Source organism: Drosophila serrata, unplaced genomic scaffold, assembly GCF_035046125.1.
Source record: "Drosophila serrata isolate PLE 108 unplaced genomic scaffold, ASM3504612v1 contig_240, whole genome shotgun sequence".
In the NCBI taxonomy this organism is placed as follows: domain Eukaryota; kingdom Metazoa; phylum Arthropoda; class Insecta; order Diptera; family Drosophilidae; genus Drosophila; species Drosophila serrata.
This window is the reverse complement of record NW_028257138.1, coordinates 1,843,656-1,863,319: the sequence shown is the minus strand read 5'-3', so window position 1 is coordinate 1,863,319 and position 19,664 is coordinate 1,843,656. Positions and strand designations below refer to the sequence as shown.

Here is a 19,664-nt window from a genome sequence, read left to right as displayed (position 1 = left end):
TGTATTTTAATTTAAAAATATGATTCGACACACAATATTTAGTATTCTTTATTATTTATAGTTTATTTTTTTAATTATTGTGTATCCGTTTTTATATATTTCGCTCACATTTGGTTAGATTTAAATAAAAATCAGTTTGAAATTGCCGCCAAGCAAAAACGATTATCCTCTTATCGATATATCGTCTTTAAAGCTTTGGAAACGACTACTGGAAAAAAAAACCTAAAAATACTGAAAGCTTTTTTATCGTGCCGCTATCGATATTTCCTGTCAGAGCCCATCGATGTCATCGGTTTTGTGCCATCGATGCAGTTACATCCCTAACTCTCGTGCTCGGCTCGAAATTTAATAATAAATTGAATTTATTAATTAAAACCGCACAAATCCCGCAATGGCATCCATCCTGAGGACGGGGAAACTGCTGCGCTACTTTGCCGGCTTTACGCGGAACGTGGTGGTGAACTCGGTGCGAGAGAACGAGACGAGCAGCCTGGTCAACAATGCTCCCTGCATGTGCGGAGGCTTCCAGCAGTGAGTTCTAGAAAATCGCCTACAAAGTGCCGGCATTACGCAATGTCTGCTTAGATTTATGTAAATAGTGGGGTGGATTTAATAAATTTCCCATTGATGGGAGCTTAAGGAAAAGGTTAGAAGCCCCATAATAGCAGGTCCACCTGCGGTAAATGTAATACCTAATGTTTACATAACCTCATCCAGGCTGAGGGAGCCCACTTTTGGGAGCTGTTTTTAGACCTACGAGTGATATTATACATTTTTTATATCATTGAGTGGGAGAAATTCACAATAACTCTCTTAAAGCATCCTATTTCAATTGGAAAATATAGTTATGTTTGATTACTTGTGATGCTTCTTTGCATGTACAAATCGATCCCCATTACTAATTATTATTCTCCTTAACTTCAGCGGATTTGCCACAAATGCCGCTGCCAAAGCCGAGCTAAGTCTGGACAAACAGATCCGCCGCCTGGACCAGGATGTGCGCCGCATTGGACGCATTTCGCGACGAGACCTGGAGGAGGTGCTCGACGAGATTCGCACGCACCGGACGGCCACCAGCTCGCAGTCCTTGCTGGTGATTCGCTGCTGCGGCAACCTGGTGCCCGAAGAGCTGCCCGAGGTGCGAACGGCCTTGGTGCAGGAGATCTGGAAGACCCTCAACGCCTTGAACGTTCCCATGGACATCTCGCACTACAATGCTTTGCTAAGGGTTTACCTGGAGAACGAGCACGGCTTTGCACCCACCGATTTCCTGGCCGAGATCGAGGCAAAGGGTATTGAACCCAACAGAGTCACCTACCAGCGGCTAATTGCGAGATATTGCCAGCAGGGAGACATCGAGGGCGCCACCAGGATCCTAGAGTTTATGCGCGCAAAGAGTCTGCCGGTGAACGAGAATGTCTTCAATTCCCTGATCCTGGGACATTCGCAGGCCAACGATCTGGAGTCCGCCAAGGGCATCTTGAGCGTGATGAAACAGGCTGGCCTGGAGCCCAGTGCGGATACCTATACGACGCTGCTATGTGCCTTTGCCCGGCACGGAGACCTTGCTGCCCTGAAGGAAACCCTTGCCGAGTGTGAGCAGAAGGAGATTATATTGCTGGATAAGGATCTCCTGGACGTCGTCTACACACTGACAATAAATGGCAATGGCGAGCACGTGGACGAGGTGCTAGCCAAGCTGCGTCTCTCCCCGGGCTTCAATCAGGACGCCGTAAACGTGATCCTGCGCCTTGTCAACAAGGGATACGAGGATGTCGGCATGAAGCTGCTCCGTGTAATGCCCCGAACGAGTCGCGTGAATGGCGAACCTGTAGATGTGGGAGCCTTCTTTATCCGGCAAATGGTGAAGGCCAACCGGCCGGTGGAGAAGATACTCAACATTTGCAGGACCCTCCAGGGCGAGGGACTGAATCCCAAGGCCTTGACCATTGCCACGGAGGCGGGACTGACCAACGGGGTGGTGAACAATGCCCTTCCCCTGCTGCAGGAGATGAAGAACGCCGGGTTACCCATCAGGCAGCACTATTTCTGGCCCTTGATCTGCTCCGCAGAGTCGAACCAAGTTCTGGATATTGTCCGTCGCATGCAGCAGGAATTTGCCGTATTTCCCAACTCGGAGACCATCAGGGATTATGTGATTCCGAACCTTAAGGAGAAGAACTGGGAACGCATTGTCACCGCTCTCAGGGATGCTGGCGTGCCCAACTCCACGGCCGTGACCTCCGCCGTGTACTCCGCCTTGGTCACTCACCAGATTGCCGATGCTGCCAAGATTATGGAGCAAAACAAGGCCTACTACGTGCCCTACCTGTTCAGGCAACCTCTGATCCTGGCCCTGAGTCACACCAACGATTACGCTTCCTTCATTCGCTGCGTTCGCCAAATCCACGACGGTTTGCAGGTGAGACAGGGCAAGGAGGAGGAGGCCGAGCAAGGAGCAGAGGGAGGAGCTGCAGTGCCCACCGAACGCAGCACTCCTGATGTCGTGGGCACCATCGTTCAGGAGGCCTCCACCTATTTCCGTCGCGATCGCGTGGTCACGCTGGAGAAGATCCTTAAGGGTCTGGTTAAGCAGGGTCTGTCCATTAGCAGCGCCAAGGCCACGCAGTTGTCGGAGCAACTGGGCTCCGAGCTGACGCCAAGGATCTCGGAGCTGTTGGGCAAGCTGAGCTCGGGAGAACTGGAACCAGTGCCGCTGCCCAATAGTGGCAAGCGCAGCCTGGACTCGTTGTCCATCGATGGTGAGTGGTTGACCCTTTGGGAACCGATGTATCATATAAAATATTGAACTAATTCTTGACTTTTCTCCTTCCCCTGCCAGAACTTGAACGCTTCATTGTCACCGTAGAGGCAAAGGGCGATAATGCTAACAACATCAAGCGACAACTGCTGAATGCCTGCTTCCGATCGCAGAACCTTGAGAAGACTCTGCAAGTCATCGAGAAACTGGATACAGAGAAATTCCAGATTCCCATCGGCATCCATGCCCAGCTCATCGATCTGTACACGCATCACAGGAGGAGCGCCGAAGCACTGGAGGCCTACGGCAAGCTGAAGGCCAAGGATGCAGCTTTCAAGTTGGACAACCTAAAGGCCGTTCGACTGGCCGATCTGCTGCTGCAGGAGGAGCGTGAGGCGGAGGCCTACAAAGTCCTGGAGGACAACAAAAAGGATTCTCCCATCTCGGAGTCGGAGGGAAGCTTCAACTATGTGAGCACCGTGTGGAGAATCCTCAACTCCCTGGCGGAGGCGGGACAGGCGGAGAAGCTGCGCAAGCTATTCGATGCTATGGTGGCTGCCAATTATATTGTGCCCACGAATGTGCTCCTGGGACCCCTCATCAAGGTTCACCTGGTCAAGGATGACATACCCAGGGCCATTGAGGCCTTCGAGGAAATTTGCAAGAAGCACAAGTCAACGCCATGGAAGAATGAGCTCGCCTGCCGGTTGATCCAAAAGGAGGACGCGGCGAATCTCCAGAGACTGACGGACCTTAGCACCGGGATTCACGGGGAAGTCAACAGCTTGTATGACCTGGTGTTCTCCTTCGTGGAATGCGGACGCGTGCGACAGGCGAGGAAGATCTTGGAAACACCCGGGCTGCGGACACGTCCCCAGCGGATCAGCAGTGCCTGCGATCGGTACAAGAACGAGGGACTTCTGCAGCCGCTGGAGGGTCTCATTGAGGCCACCAAGGACCTGGGACACATCGATCGGAACAAGATCTATTACACGCTCCTCCTCAGCTACGACAAGGCCAACGAAGCGGAAAAGGCTCTGGGCTTGTGGACGAAGATGCAGGAGGAGGCTGTGACGCCTAACGATGCTTTCCTTCTAAAATTGGCCGATATCCTGAAGAAGAATAACCTGGAGGTGCCGTTTGTGGTCCCCGAGACTCAAAAGGAAGCTGCCAAGGCTAAGAAAAATAAGGTTAAGGATCAGGCAAAGACGGAACAAGTTAAGATCCCGGAGCAAGCCCCCAAGGAGAAGCTCCCGCCCAAGAAAGAACCACAAGCTAAGGCGGAAGCTGCACCCAAAACCATTTCCGCGCTGTCTGGCTTCCGTAAGGCCATCCTGGCCAATGATCCCGACACAGCCATCGAGTACAAGAACAAGTTCATTAGCGGCGACAAAGTGAACGCTTTGGACACCTCCCGATTGATTGAGCTCCTCGTTCGCGCCGACCGTCTCGCAGAGGCCTCGAAATACGTTGATGAACTCCTTGCCGGCAACCAGCATCCGCAGCCCAAGATCTTCAAGTTTTATCTAAACAAAATAGCGGCTGCCGGGGATCTGGAGACTCTGGAGAGAATTGGCAAGCAGCTGAACGAGGAGCAGAAGCGTCTCGTTTCGTTTGATAATCGTTATTGTCATGCCAACATCGTGGCCGGCAAGGCGGAGCAGTTCCTTCAGAGGCTAACCGCCGAGATCGAGTCCGTTAAGACGCCCGAGGAGGCGGCCAAGCAGGCCGGCAAGTTCCCCAGAGGTGGCGCCGTGGGCATACTGGACAAGCACCCGGAATTGGTGCCGCAGTGTAGGTTTATTAAGAATCCACATTAGGCATTTTCATAATAAATCCCCCCTTTGCAGACCAAATTCTGGCGGAGAAGTACGCCGCTCACAACCAGCTGGGACCCATGAATGTGCTGTGGATGCATCTGATCTCCAGCAACCAGGAGGCTGCCTCCAAGCAGATCTGGGACAAGTACCTGTCCAGTGCCCCGCGACTGATGTTCCAGCGTGTTCTGCAAACTGCACGGGAGCAGCAGGATGAGAAGCTAGCCGGCGTGGTGATATCCCAGCTGAGGGACAGTAAGATCTCCGAGGGTGCCATCGGTAACGCCTACTCCTGCCTCATCGACATCCAAACGACGAAGGGCCACCATGACAAGGCCCTAGACGTGCTGGCCAATGCGATCAAGGACGTCTCCCTGGAGAATATCAACAGAACAGCGCTGCTCCGCTTAAAGCAGGCAGTGGAGGAGAAGTCCCAGAAGTTCCCCTACACGATTCCCGAGAAGCGAGCCAAGGCGAATGACGACTCCAGCTCCTCGTCGTCCTCATCCTCCAGCGACGATGATGTGTCGCCATCGATACCCGAAACCGTTCCCCAAAAACCCGACAGCAAGGCTTAGTTCTACTCCTGCTACTTATCTAGTTAAAACCCGTCGTGATTAAAGTCTATTTTTAAAAGTATTTACGATTAATGGCTAAACAATTTTTTAAACTAAAGAATAAATTTAGTTGTTTTGTTGCAAAAATGATTTATTGCCTAGAAAAGTACCGAAAACAAGTGCAATAATTAGAAAACTATTTACATACGTAGCAAGGATCCGCATATCTAATAATACCTTAAACAAGATGCAATCTCAGTACGGAACACTGGTGTTGACGGCCACTTCCAGGGCCGTGAGGAAGCCGTGTTCCTGCTGGTAGACCAGCTTGTGGAGAATATCGCCCAGTGTCTGATGGCAGCGAATGTAGGTGGCCTCGATCTCCGCCACCTGATTGTGAGCCATATACTCGTCCCTCGCGCCGCCACTCGAGTCGTCGTCCTCCATGGCCAGGCTGAGGGCATCGTTGTCGCCGAGATGCCTTGCGCAGGCTGTCCACTCCATGTGCAGCACGAACACCAAGTAGAAGAGCTGTTCGAGGGCCACCCGGAAGGGAACAAAGTCTTCGGTTAGCAGGCAGCGGGTCAGCAGCCTGGTGACATAATCATCGTGCTGGACGCTCAGCTCCCGGATGTTCTTGCATCCGGAAATCCGCCGCTCGAACTTCACTGCCAACGCGCCCATGATGTGGCTGTGAAGGCTGTCGGTGAGGTAAATCAGCCAGAAGCGCAGGATCTCCAGGCGTCGTATGGTCAGGTCGTGGAGGTCCAACGGAGCATAGGCCTCGGTTTTGGGACGCCTCAGGAAGGCGAGATTCTCCAGCTTCCACACCGCCCATTTGACCTTCAACATCAGCCGCCACACCGCATTGTAGGACTGCATGTGGCGCTCAGTGACAATGCGCTGCAGGGCCACCGGCATGTCGTAGACCAGCTCCAGGGCCTCCAACGCCTCGTAGGCATTGTGCGATTGGCAAGCCACCTGGGAGATGACCTGCACGTGCAGCTGGCCCGCGCACTGAGGGTAGGCGGACGACAGGGCCTCGTAGAGATCCGAACTGAGCTGGGCTTCCCGAGCCCAACCAGACTCCGTCTCGATGCGAACGAAGAGTGTGTTGTAGAAGGGAAAAAGCAGATAGTAGGCCTCCAGGAGCATGGTGTGTCGCAGGAAGCTAATGGTTTCGCCTAAGTGGAGGACCTCGCAATACGCCCGCATCGCATACTCATTGGCCAGGCTCTGGCGGCGTAGCAGGATCTCGCGCAGGGCGTCCGGCAGCTCAGCCTTGAGCTGCAGGCAGGTGGAGTCCTCCAGCTGGGACAGTACTTCCCTCACCTGGACACTGGAAGGAGGAGATCTATGGCGCTCCTGGCTCTCTAAAAGACGCTCTCTTGCTGGACGCGTGAATATGTGCAGAAGGTCCAAGTTCCGAATGCCCTGGACACTGCTCAGCAGTAGCTCATCCGCCATCTGTTCAGCCTTCGCCGTTTCATCCTTTTCCTTCTGCTGTTCCTCCTCTTCCTTCTCCTTCCCCTCCTCGGGAAGTCTACCTTCTCCGCAGTAGATCCTCACCTGCGTCAACAACTGGGCAGCCAGTTCATCGTACAAAGATCGAGGCTGACTCTCATTGCTGTTGGCCAGCATCTCGCCCAGCAGATTCACATTGGCCAACAGATCCTGTGTGTCTCCCGACTCCAAGGCATGCTCCAGCAATATCTGATAGAATGGGCAGTGACGCAGCTTCCTGAAGCTTTCTATGACCGTCGGACTCTCTTTGGAAGATACCGAACGCCTGCGCACATAGCCATTCGAGTCCCCTGGCTCACACCTCTCCACAACGAACTCATTCTGGCGGTCCTCGAGCGTGGCCCGACGCCACCAGGCATCGATTATGCTGCAGTAGCGCTTCAAGGAGACCAGGAGCAACGCCGTGGCCAGCTTCTGGTGCGGCACATGGGGCTGCGTTTGTCTATAGAGACGGGAGAGTAAGTAAGAGCTGCGCAAGTGCGGGGGTCCCTCGCCCAAAATCGCATCTTCCGCCAGACTACGGAGCAAGTGAAGTCGCCTGAAGTGTTGCCTAAACTCGGCCACAAAGCTTATCAGGCTTGCCTCGCTCTCCTGATCTTCGTATTCGACCAGGAGTTGAGAAATGGGCTGAACCAGATCTCGCAGGCCATAGGCAAAGCACTCTAGGGTGCCCGTGCTGGAGTCGTGGGAGAACAGAGTGTGCTCATCGATGATGTGTCGCAGCTTTAGCATGTCTTCCAGTGCAGGCACCACGTTGGCCTCCAAAAAACCTTTAAGAGTGTCCTGAAACGGGGAACAGAGAGACTCAGATAATGCGTAAACATGTATCTCATTCTCCTACCGCAGTCACCGTGTGGACGCTGATATTTCCGAGCACCTGGATGCATCGCGTCTCCTTGTCAAAGTCGAAAAATCCGCAAGTCGCCGGCCGAACGAACATGAACAGGATCTCCCGCAGCAGGCAAGCCTCCGTAACGGTGTTCGGTGGCCGGAGTTCCATCAGGCCGAGGGTTTTAAAATTCACAAACTGGACATAGCTCACCGCAAAGTTCTCCAGGTGATCGGCGTCCGCAGGCAGGGCAAAGCTCCGCACATTCTGGCGCCACCAAGAGGCATGGATGGTCCGCGGCAGCAGTTTCTCATCCAGCACACTCTCTTCGTACGGGCTGGCCGCCATTGGAGGCAGCGGTGGTGCCAGCTGGGGCAATTTATTTCGACGGAGGTCCGTCCCTTGGCGGTTCCCTTCGCCGAAAACCACAGGCTGAATGATGCGAAAATTGCTGCCGGTAGGTCTGTCCACTTTCCCCGGTGGCAAGTGGAGGGGTGCGGAGGTACTGCTGGAAATCGCCGCCTGCATTGCTTGTTCGTACACCGTAGCTATATTCGGCCTGGTATCGCTCTCCAATACTCCGATTTCGACAGGATCGCTTTCGTCTTCCGACCATTCACTCAGGCTGTCCGAACTGCCGCCCAGCGATTGGGCTGGCTGAATGAAGTCTTCCTTAAGCAACGACGCCCAATCCACCTCCATGTCAATCGGATCATTGTCTGCGGTTGCTGCGTGCTTGTTGCTGCTCCTACTCTCGGCCACCTCTAGGGCAGCAATTGCAGACTCCCGGTGCTGGTTCATCAGTACCCAGTTCCTTCGGATATTCTGAATGGGCTCGTAGGTCAAGCTGAGCAGGAAGTCCAGCAGGGACCACTGCATGTTCTGGCTGTTATGGTCTTGCCCCTCGGGCTGCTCCAGCACCTTGGCACTTAGCTCCCTAATAGCGTCCCCGAAGGCGGGCATGTCCTCCACCCTCAACCGTTCCACTAGACCGTCCAAGTTGCGGCTCACTTCGTGGCTGTTGGTGATCAGGTAGCGATGGTTCCGGATTGTTTTCGAGGCCATCTGCTCGCTCTGCTGCAGCTCCCGGCTAGTCGCCTGCCAGAGGAGTCAGTAAATCTGGTCAATAATTCCCGAGATCCGATTTTGTACTCACCTCGGCCGGCGACAGCTGCCGGATCAGCTCCTGCAAGTTCTCCGTGATACTGGCTTCGCTCATTGGCGCTTAAAACAAATTTCTTTGGCGAAGAATTTTCGCCGGATAGATGTTGCGATAGTATCGCTTGTTTGATGGCGGTTCAGCCAGACCTATCGATATGCTCACACTATCGTTTTCATTTGGAGGGAAATTTTGATTTGGGCATTATATTTTGAGATGTTAATTAATTAAATATTAATATGAAAAGACCTTGTTATAAATAACCGATCTATCACAAATTATCTCTCGTATGTTAATCGATGATATATACTTAATGTTTCTACACTGAAGCCCATAATAAAATAACATATCAATTCTAAAGATCTCTAATTAGCTGACATTAAACCAATTAAAACACGTCTTATTGAAAAATAAATCTTAAATAATGGTTGAAATAAATTTAACATTCCGTATATTTTTTCTCTCTTTTTTTGTGGGGACACTGTAAATTACAGTCGACTTATTTATTTTTATTTGTTGGTCATTTTTCCTAATAGTAAACAATTTAAAGAAAAATATAATTATATATATTATTATTTGTACATTTGGAATATAAATACAGACAAGCGATGAAACAATTATTTACCATTTAAATCAAATATTTTTGTTTTTTTACAAGTAAGTGATTAATGTTGACAATCAAAAAATTATATAAAAAAAGGGAAATTTATAGCGTAGCTTCCTATTTTACACGAATGGACTGCTTATATTTAATTTGGTTTAGTAATTTTTAGATACTCTTTTAAATTAAAAAAAAATTATACAGCACAAATATTATAATTGTATGACATTGTTTGTGGAAATGCCAAATGTTTTTTAAAAGATCCTTCATGTGATTCAGACAATCGGAATACTAATTCCAGTCACTTCTTATCGTGAATTCGAAGGTGGTCCTGATAATTACATTTAAAACGAAACGACTTTGAGCAGGTGGAACATTTAAATGGTCGATCTTCCGTGTGAACTCGGCTATGTGTCTTGAGAGTACTGTGCTGGGCAAACGACTTTGAGCACTGGGAACACTTGTATGGTTTCTCTCCCGTATGAGTGCGCATGTGCACCTTAAGTTGACCTTTAGTGGGAAACGACTTTGTGCATTGCGAGCAATTGTGCGGTCGCTCTCCCTTGTGAACTCTGAGGTGCGAATCAAGATTAGTTCTACAGACAAATGTCCTTGAGCATTTTGAACACTTAAACGGTCGTTTTTTTGTGTGAGTTCGACGGTGTTCCTTGAGCTCATCTGCCTGGAAAAACCTCTTGAGGCAGTGCGAGCACTTATGCGGTCCCTTTTCCATATGAGTTCGGCTGTGTGCCAGTAGATGATCATTCCGGGAGAATGACTGAGAGCACTGGGAACACTTGAACGGCCGTTCTCCCGTGTGAGTGCGGATGTGGGTCTGAAGATTAACTTTCTGGGAAAACGACTGCGAGCAATGGGAGCATTTGAACGGCCGGTCGTCTGTGTGGGTTCGGATGTGTGCGAGAAGGGTTCTTTTCTCGAAAAAGGACTTTGGACATTCAGAACACTTATGCCTGCGCTGCCGCTCTTCTTCGTGAGCTAGGATGTGTTTACGAAGATACCAGTCAAGAGAAAATGACTTCGAGCAGTGAGTACACTTGAACGGTCGCTCTCCCGTGTGTGTTCGGCTGTGAGCCTGAAGATGAGTTTTCTGTGTAAATGACTTCGTGCAGTCTGAACACTTATATGGTCGCTCTCCCGTGTGAGTCCGTAAATGTACATTAAGATGACTTTTCTGGGAAAACGCCTTCGAGCATTGGGAGCACTCGTAGGGTCGGTCTTCTGTGTGAGTTCGCTTGTGATCTCTAAGTCCCTTTGAGTCGCGAAACGACTTCGGGCATTGGGCACACTTGTACGGTCGCGGTTCCTTATGGGATCGAATGTGCTCCCGAAGACGTCCTTTTTTGGTGTATGTCATTGGGCACTGAGGACACTTGTGCTGTTTTTCTTCCGTATCAGGGTTGGAATCATCCCCTTTCAATTTATCCTTTTTCAGCTGGCGAAAGGTCTCGTGGCTTTTCTCCAATGTTTGCCTTATCTCAAATGCCGTTTGTGCACATTGTAGGCAGCTCTCGCAGATGGTTTCGGGATAGGAATCACCCTTAGAAATCTGATATGGCGTGCATTGGGTTATCATATCGGCGATAGAGATCTCCAGTTCCGGAACGTTGTCGAATATATTGATCATGACCGGCGAGGTGTCCAGACATGAGCGACAGATTTGCCTACAATAAAAGAAATTATCGAATCAACAAAACTATTGCCAGGAAACATGTTGAGATCCAGTCTGTATCCACATTTTAGTGTTTTTTTACTCACACTTCCATGATTGATGGAACCCGCTACTATTTTTGAAGTGTATGAAAGTATTGCAAATGGATAGATATCAATGTCCGTCAAAAATAATAATACACTACGGCACGGCACCGAAGGACTGATGCGTGATCACTTTGCTATGACGTCAAGACAAGAGCGACGGCTGTACCTGAAATAAAGAAATATTCGTATCAAAAAATGTTTTTGCAGAAAATATATTGAGATGCGATCTGTATCTATGTACATATGTGCATTTGCATGCAAGAGTGTTACACACACATATACATTCATTTGTATACTGAACACTTGCATTTATGTGGCACCGGCTGCGTTTTTTAAATGTATGAAACTATCGCCTTGACAATGTATAGAGTTTGATGTCCTCAAGGAATAATATATGGCATTTGCTCGACGCCGATGGTTAAATGAGTGATTAACGCGTGAAATTTAATCGGGTTTAAAATTTAGCAGCGTATTTCCCTCTTTAGCAATTTTAGAGCTGGGCCGATGTTATCATATATCGATATGTGGCTGATCGTTAAACACAAAGAGCGCCTTATCGATAGTTTAAGACACTTATTAAGTCATTAAGGGTATTCCGTTTTATATTTTGTAGTAAAAGGTATAAACGTTTAATAAAATTAAGGGTTTTTACACGAATATTAAATGTAAAAGGTCTGATGTAAAAAATAAATATAATATAATAAAATTAATAATATAATAAGTATAATATAATATAAATAAAAAGCCACACTACATAATTCGTATGCAGCGGATGAATACGTTAGGTAGTTTTCTATACTGCTAACAATATCGTCGATTTAATTAAAAATTTAGTTGTTGGAATCAATTAGGAATTTCCTTATTTCTTACCGGCCTAAAAATAACTCCGATATATCTAAAAAAGTTCGCTCAATTATATAGGGAGTAATAGAAACTTTTTTGATTGATTAGTTATTTGAACCATTTTTATTAACAAAAAATTTAATATATATAAAAATATTGACTCTATATCACTCTTATTCCGATTTTAGTTTAGGTATCCTTGGTGGTAAGGTAAATAAGAGAAAGATATTAAAATATTGTAGATTTGCCATTAAAATTATATTTTATAAAAAATGCTATATATATAAATAAATACAAAACAAATTAATTGATTTTTCATCATTTCAAAATGACAACAAATTTAAATTAAAATATTTTGCATAAATCGTTTATATATAATTAAATATTTTAAAATGAATTAATTTTTCATATTGTTTAAATATTAAAATTTAAATAATGTAGTTGGTATTTTAAATGCTAAATTAAGTGTGCAACACAGGAAATATTTGGGAATTTAAAATTTTTAATTTTTGACTGTAGACTTTCACAGTTTTTTTTTTTTTACTTACATACAAATATTTTCTTATACATTTAATAGGCTATGTAATGGTATAGTTTTGTCCCTTCCAAAATAATTACCCAAAATAAATATTTTAAAATTAATTAATTTTTCTAATTTTATAATAATAAAAAATGTAAATAATATATTTGGTATATTAAATACTAAATTAAGCGTGGAACACAGGAAATATTTGAGAATTGAAATTATTTAATTTTTGACTGTACACTTTCATTTTCTAATACATTTAGAAGGCTACGCAATGTTATAGTTTTATCTTCCCCAAAATAATTAACTCTGATTTTTAATTACACACTCAATATATGTATAAAAGATCATTTTAATAAATATATATATTAATTTTTTTTGAACATATATTTTTCAGATATAATTTTAAACTAGTTTTTTTTTCAGTGGGTTATTTTTTGACACCCCTTTCCTGACAGTATCGTGACATTATCGTGACCATGTCGATATATCGATAGCTTGCCAGTAAGATGGACATATCGAATTTACTTTCCGCTCTAGTTCGCCGCGTTTGCTTTTTTTAGTTCAGTCAAAAATTTTCATCGTTGTTTTTCCGCATTTTCCCAACATTTTCTCGCGATGGGGGAAAGCGACGCCGAAAGTGATTCAAGCAGGAATTCTAGCAGCAGCAGCTCCAGTGGCAGCGGCAGCGGCAGCGACAGCGACGCTTCCAGGAGTGAGTCCTCCGCCAGCAGTGACCGCGAGGAAGAAGAAGCAGCGCCGTCGTCGAAGAAATCTGCCAAAGATGCGAATAAAACTGATGATAAGGAAAAGGTGGAGGCCCCACCGAAGGAGGTGGAACCTAAGAAGCCAAAACAATCCGAGGAAAACTTGGCCGGCGAAGAGCTAGCGTCAGTTTCCCATTCTGCTGGCGTGGAAAAGCGGGAAGAAGAAGCAGTCGTAGCGGAAAAAGTAAATGAACCGGAAAAATCAGTGGAAACTGAGGCACCAAAAGAATTGACATCCATTCCTGGCAAAGAGGCGGAAGCCGGCGCAGGTGTGTCCAATGAGCAGAAAATGCCACAATCAACGGCAGCGGTAGAAGAGCAGCCGCCGGTGACCACCAATGGAAATGACAAGGACTCCCCTAAGGCAACAACAGAAGCCTCCAAAGTAGACAACCACGTTGAAGAAGGCGAAATAACTGACGTGAGTTTGACATTTTTATACAACAATGAAAGATTTGAGTTAAATTTCGCCATCTTTGAAATTTTTATATTAAGAAAACATTCGAATGGTGCACGCAATTTTTGGTGCAAAACCAGCAGACATACAAGCTTTTTAAAAAAATATATATTGTAATTATATGGTTGATGCAAGTTGGTATGTGTTTATGTATAAAAAAAAAAAGTCAAAAATATTTATAATTAAAAACTAAAACGATTTTTTTAATTCATTTACACAGAAAGACGACGATGAAGGCTTCGAGGTGGCGCCTGGCAAGGAAGACAGCAAAACCTTACCTGCTGCCCCCAGAAAGGACGACAGTCCACAAGCCAAAGTGCCCGCCCAACGTCCGCGTAGCCGGAGCCATGAGAGATGTCGGCAACGCTCCTCCAGCCGCAGCCGTTCGCCGCGTAGCCGGCGTCGTCGTCGCTCTAGAAGCCCGAAGAGCAGAACTCGCAGTCGCAGCCGACGATCGACCTCCTTGGAAAGACGCCGCCAGGAGCGACAGAAGCGTCATGAGGAGCGCGATAAGCGAGACAAACAGCGGGAGAGGGAGCGTGAGAAACGGCATCAGCAGAAGCGTGAGAGATCACGCAGCAGGCGACGCGATGATTCTCAGGAAAGATCCCGAAAGAGATCTGGAGAACGCAAGACACAAGATCGTTTCACGTCCAGTCCCGGAACAAAGTCTTCGAAAACCAATGCAGATAATGAGACGGTGACCGAACCTGCAGCCAAGATCACCGAGCGTCAGAGGAAAACGGTGGATGTGCTGACCTCTAGGACGGGTGGTGCATATATTCCCCCAGCAAAGCTGCGCATGATGCAGGCACAGATCACAGACAAGGCATCGGCGGCTTATCAGCGAATCGCCTGGGAGGCCCTTAAGAAGTCCATCCATGGCTACATCAACAAGGTCAATGTGACGAATATTGCCATTATAACTCGAGAGCTCCTGCGGGAGAACATCGTCCGCGGTCGCGGCTTGCTTAGCCGGAGCATAATCCAGGCCCAGGCTGCCTCGCCCACCTTTACCCATGTCTACGCGGCTCTCGTGGGGATTATTAATTCGAAATTTCCGAATATTGGAGAGCTTTTGCTGAAGCGTTTGGTCATCCAGTTTCGACGGGCCTTCCGGCGCAACGACAAGTTGGTTTGCATGTCAGCCACTCGCTTCATCGGTCACCTGGTCAACCAGCGTGTGGCTCACGAGATACTGGCGTTGGAGATCCTCACCCTTCTGGTGGAGACACCCACCGATGATTCCGTGGAGGTGGCTATCGCGTTTCTCAAGGAGTGCGGCATGAAGCTGACGGAGGTGTCTTCCAAGGGCATTGGAGCCATCTTCGAGATGCTGAGGAACATCCTGCACGAGGGAAAGCTGGACAAGCGGGTGCAGTACATGATCGAGGTGCTGTTCCAGGTGCGCAAGGATGGCTTCAAGGACCATCCGGCCGTAGTAGAGGAGCTGGAACTGGTCGAGGAGGATGATCAGTTTACGCATCTCATGATGCTGGACGAGGCCACCGAAACGGAGGATATACTAAGTACCTATAGCGGTAGATTTTCTCGATTTGAATCATTTTAATCCATTTTTTTTTTTATCTCCTTTCAGATGTTTTTAAGTTCGATGAGAACTATGCCGAAAACGAGGAAAAATACAAGGGTTTGAGCCGCGAAATCCTAGGCAGCGACGACGGCTCAAGTTCAGGTTCGGGATCGGGCTCAGATTCGGACAGTGATTCGGATAACGAGTCTGGTTCGGATGCGGAAAACCAAGCAAAGACCACTGAGGCCGGCGAGATCATCGATAGCACAGAAACCAATCTGATTGCGCTCCGTCGCACCATTTACCTAACCATCAACTCCAGTTTGGACTACGAGGAGTGCGCCCACAAGCTGATGAAGATGCAATTGAAGCCTGGGCAGGAGATAGAGCTCTGCCACATGTTCCTCGATTGCTGCGCCGAGCAGAGAACATATGAGAAGTTCTACGGGCTGCTCGCTCAGCGTTTTTGCAACATCAATAAGATCTACATACCGCCGTTCGAGGAGATCTTTAAGGACACGTATCAAACCACACACCGGTTGGACACGAATCGCCTAAGGAACGTGAGCAAGTTCTTCGCCCATCTCCTGTTTACCGATGCCATCAGTTGGGACGTTCTGGAGTGCATCCAGCTGAATGAGGATGATACCACGTCGTCGAGCAGAATATTTATCAAGATATTGTTCCAGGAGCTGGCCGAGTACATGGGCTTGGGCAAGTTGAATGCAAAGCTTAAGGAGGAGGTATTGGTGGAGAGTCTGGCCGGTTTGTTTCCCAAGGATAATCCCAGGAATACCCGCTTCTCCATCAATTTTTTTACTTCCATTGGGTTGGGTGGATTGACAGACGACCTGCGGATGTTCTTGAAAACTGCGCCCAAGGCTGTGCCAGCAATTAATGCCGAAATCCTTGCCAGTGGGAATCCTTTCAGGGATGGCTCTGCCCCCGCCTCCACCCAATCTAATGCCAAGGTAACTCCCTCCTCGTCATCGTCTGCTTCCTCCTCGTCCTCCTCATCGTCCTCAGAGTCGAGCAGTGATAGTTCAAGCGAAGAGGATAGCTCTGAATCTTCCAGTGAATCCTCAAGCTCAGATTCAAGTTCCGAACCGAAAAAGAAACGAAGGCGCAAGGGTAAAGACAAAAAGAAAGCCAAGAAATCTGGTAAGGAAAAGTCAAAAAAATCGAAGAACAAAAAGGCTGGAAAGAAAAAGAAAGCGGAGAAGGAAAAAGTAAAAGAAAAGAAGGAAAAAGAAAAGGAGAGACTAATGGAAAAAGAAAAGGAAAAGCTAAAGGCAGAAAAGGAACGAGAAAAGGAGAGACTAAAAGCGGAGAAGGATCTAGAAAGGCAGAAGCAAAAGGAGAAGGAAAAAGAACGGGAAAAGGAGCAGCAACTCGAAAAGAAGCGGCACAAGGAGAAGAAGCGCTCAAAGGCCAAAAAGAAATCAACTAAAAAGAAGTCCAAACGAAGGCAGGAACGCCAGGGGAATTCGGATTCCAGCAGCAACAGCAGCAGCGAAGGAAGCGGTGATAAATCTTCATCTGAGGATGAATCTTCCGACTCTTCAGATTCCTCCAGCGGTGCAAGCGATGCGGAGCCCCAGGCCAAGGTCTATCGCCAGGAGCAAATCAACAAAACACAAAATAAATTCAAAGGACAACCCATCGACAGCGACGAGTTTAATCTGGAAGGTCCTGAGGCCAGAGGACCGCCACAGCGCTATCAATCGAATGGAAACGGAAAGGGAAATGGTCAGCGAGATCGAGAGAGTTCCTTCGATAAGGAGAGAAAGCGGGAGAATATCTTTGGCAATGAAAGAAAGCATGATAATCCTTTTGACAGAGACAGAAAACGAGACAATTCTTCGAATGAAAGAAGCCGAAAGCGGGATAATTACTCCAATGAAAGAGGCCGAAAGAACGAGAATTCTACCAAAGACAGTGGTAGAAGGCGAGAGAATTCTTCCAATGAAAGAAGCCAAAAACGGGAGAATTCTTCCAATGAAAGAGGCCGTAAGCGAGAGAATTCCTCCACAGAAAGAGTCCGAAAGCGAGAGAATTCTTCCACAGAAAGAGCCCGAAAGCGAGAGATTTCTCCAGTTGACAGAGATCGGAAACGTGACAATTCCCCCTACGACAGACAGAAAAAACGCGACAGATCCCTTTCTTTCGAGAAACCACGCCGAAGGGAAAACTCCTCTCCAAGAGATCGGCGTGCGGAGAAAAGCAGTCGTGGACGCGGCGATCGTTCTTCCCGAGACCGGGACCGTGATCGGGATCTGAAGAGGCAAAGAGACCGTGACCGAGAGCGTGGCGACCGGGAAGTGGAACGATCTCGGGACCGCTCGCGTTCTCGCAGGGAGCGCAGCTCACACCGCAGGGTATCCAAGGGACGCGGCTAATATTTTTTATGAGACTGCAACCGTTGACGACGACAGACTTATTCTAAAGGCATTACAATATTTTTGTTAAATATTAAACATGTAAAACTGTGTACAAAGAGAAACCCACTAAGCTGACAAAACAACAACAAATAATTGTACAAAATGCAACTATAAAAAAAAAATAAAAAATTAATAATGAACACCATTTAAACAAATTTATTTACTTGCATCTTCTATGTGTATTTTTTAAAAGGTTTTACATATTTTTTATTGTATAATACTATTTGTTTTAAATTTTGCGGAATAAGAATAAAAGGTTTTTAACGTTTTTCGATTCTATTTAAAATTTTCTAATGAAAATTTAAATTTTACTAGTCTCCACAGTATTAGGATTTCAAAAATTTATTTTTGTCGAATATGTAATTAAAATCATTGGTGTAATTCATTAATTGTAAAGAATTTCTTAAATATTAATTTACGATAACAAATATAGATTCTACAAAATTTATCGACACCCGATATCAATATTTTTTTATAAATATAAATTTACAGAATTTGTGTAATTATATAGGTTTTATAAAGTTATAAAATTTAATAATAATAATAATATAACAATGTTTGAATTTAAACAATAAATAGCAAGGACTATTTTGAAAAAAAATTAAATCAATAAATAAACACACTAAACCTTATTTAGTTTTCTATAGTTTGATTTCCCTTTACGAGTAAACAAAATTCAATCTAACATCAGCTAATTTTATATATATAAGTAATAATACATACTTTGTTTATTTACAATCTTTAATGTTATTTAATACAAATTGTTGTATAATTTTAAAATATTTATACTAGCCGCTTAACAGCTGTTAGAGACAAGGCTGCCACATCCAGAAAACATCGCAATGCGACTCTGCTGCCGGCTAGGAATCAACCCTGTTCAGTGTTGTGAAGCGCCACGGCTGCAAGTCGATCTGGCATCCCGAAAATTTCGAGCTGGCAACTCCCTTTTCGCACTAGTTTCGCCTGGCGTGAACACGCGGATTTCACTTGGTGGATTTTCAAATCAAAAAATAAGGTAATTATGGCAGCCATCCGCCCGGTTAACACAGCTATTAATGCTAATACGTATGCGGTGTATCTCGTTTCGATGAAAAACATCAGGCAGGATGACCAAGAAGCGCCGTAACGGAGGACGCAACAAGCACAACCGCGGCCATGTGAAGCCTGTGCGCTGCACCAACTGCGCCCGCTGCGTGCCCAAGGACAAGGCGATCAAGAAGTTCGTCATCCGCAACATTGTGGAGGCAGCCGCCGTCCGTGATATCACCGAGGCCAGCATCTGGGACTCGTACGTGCTCCCCAAGCTCTACGCGAAGCTCCACTACTGTGTGTCGTGCGCCATTCACTCCAAGGTGGTGCGCAATCGGTCTCGCGAGGCACGTCGCATCCGTACGCCGCCACTGCGCTCCTTCCCCAAGGACATGGCCCGCAACAACCAGAATAGGAAGTAGATATTTGGTCCCTAAATAGCTGAAGGAATAAGTAGGAACACTGGATGCAGCAACATCGACATGGACTCCACCACCACGTCCATCTAGAGCCGGGTTTCCTTCATGCAAATTGTATTTGGTTTTTGTGGAACGCGGCGAAGCGAAGAAAAGCAGACGAAATATATTGATGCATCCAGTTTTTTTATAATTCGAAATAAACAGTGTGTGCTCAATGGGAAACAATTATGAATGTATGTACAAGGCCTGTCAGGAAAGGGCATCCGCAAGCATATCAATGCTACCTTTCAACTGCAGCAGATGAGACATCTCCCCATGAGTTTGTACCCAAAAGGGGTTTGGATTTGTCCAAGTAAAGGAAGTGCCCGAGTATATGATATAGAAGCTATGTGCTGACTAGTCTAGTCTTTGATATCGAAGCTACCACGCTTTTCGTACAAATATGTACATATATGAAATAAATAACAGCAATATTATAATATTAAAGTAGGTAAACGGCATGAAATCATGAAGGGTTCCAGTGCAAATATGAGGAGCATAGGGCTGACTAAATTAATTAGAAAACTAGTCTTTTAACTTATCTAAGGAAACGATATCAATAGTTTATATTGTTTATTTGAGTTATTA

General features: G+C 46.6%; 5 protein-coding genes across 6 annotated transcripts; 3 read left to right on the top strand and 2 right to left on the bottom strand.

The window, feature by feature from the left end:
* The first annotated feature begins 279 nt into the window (after positions 1–279).
* Positions 280–5,282, top strand: bsf (bicoid stability factor). The gene is made up of 4 exons (XM_020945095.2): positions 280–531; positions 925–2,762; positions 2,843–4,555; positions 4,612–5,282. Exons 1-4 carry the CDS (start codon positions 392–394, stop codon positions 5,154–5,156), a joined length of 4,236 nt encoding a protein of 1,411 aa, XP_020800754.2. The 5' UTR covers positions 280–391; the 3' UTR covers positions 5,157–5,282.
* On the bottom strand, positions 4,823–9,340 carry Grip128 (gamma-tubulin complex component 5). 2 transcript variants are annotated; one of them, XM_086830412.1, is made up of 4 exons: positions 9,273–9,340; positions 8,645–8,813; positions 7,501–8,586; positions 4,823–7,442 (listed from the first exon to the last, which is right to left on the bottom strand). In XM_086830412.1, the coding sequence occupies exons 2-4, from the start codon at positions 8,705–8,707 to the stop codon at positions 5,391–5,393; spliced, it is 3,201 nt and encodes a 1,066-aa protein (XP_086686538.1). In that variant the 5' UTR covers positions 8,708–8,813; positions 9,273–9,340; the 3' UTR covers positions 4,823–5,390. The 2 variants fall into 2 exon arrangements, with proteins under 2 accessions (XP_086686538.1, XP_020800755.2); XM_020945096.2 differs by lacking the exon at positions 9,273–9,340 and having other exon boundaries at positions 8,645–8,851.
* LOC110178138 (uncharacterized) lies at positions 9,136–11,554 on the bottom strand. The gene is made up of 3 exons (XM_020945166.2): positions 11,332–11,554; positions 11,025–11,190; positions 9,136–10,930 (listed from the first exon to the last, which is right to left on the bottom strand). Exons 2-3 carry the CDS (start codon positions 11,030–11,032, stop codon positions 9,550–9,552), a joined length of 1,389 nt encoding a protein of 462 aa, XP_020800825.2. The 5' UTR covers positions 11,033–11,190; positions 11,332–11,554; the 3' UTR covers positions 9,136–9,549.
* A 1,329-nt stretch (positions 11,555–12,883) lies between these two features.
* ncm (pre-mRNA-splicing factor nucampholin) lies at positions 12,884–17,734 on the top strand. Its single transcript, XM_086830410.1, has 3 exons — positions 12,884–13,581; positions 13,838–15,146; positions 15,215–17,734. The coding sequence occupies exons 1-3, from the start codon at positions 13,012–13,014 to the stop codon at positions 17,545–17,547; spliced, it is 4,212 nt and encodes a 1,403-aa protein (XP_086686536.1). The 5' UTR covers positions 12,884–13,011; the 3' UTR covers positions 17,548–17,734.
* A 799-nt stretch (positions 17,735–18,533) lies between these two features.
* Positions 18,534–19,238, top strand: RpS26 (ribosomal protein S26). The gene is made up of 2 exons (XM_020945139.2): positions 18,534–18,604; positions 18,691–19,238. The coding sequence occupies exon 2, from the start codon at positions 18,696–18,698 to the stop codon at positions 19,038–19,040; it is 345 nt and encodes a 114-aa protein (XP_020800798.1). The 5' UTR covers positions 18,534–18,604; positions 18,691–18,695; the 3' UTR covers positions 19,041–19,238.
* The last annotated feature ends 426 nt before the right edge of the window (positions 19,239–19,664 follow it).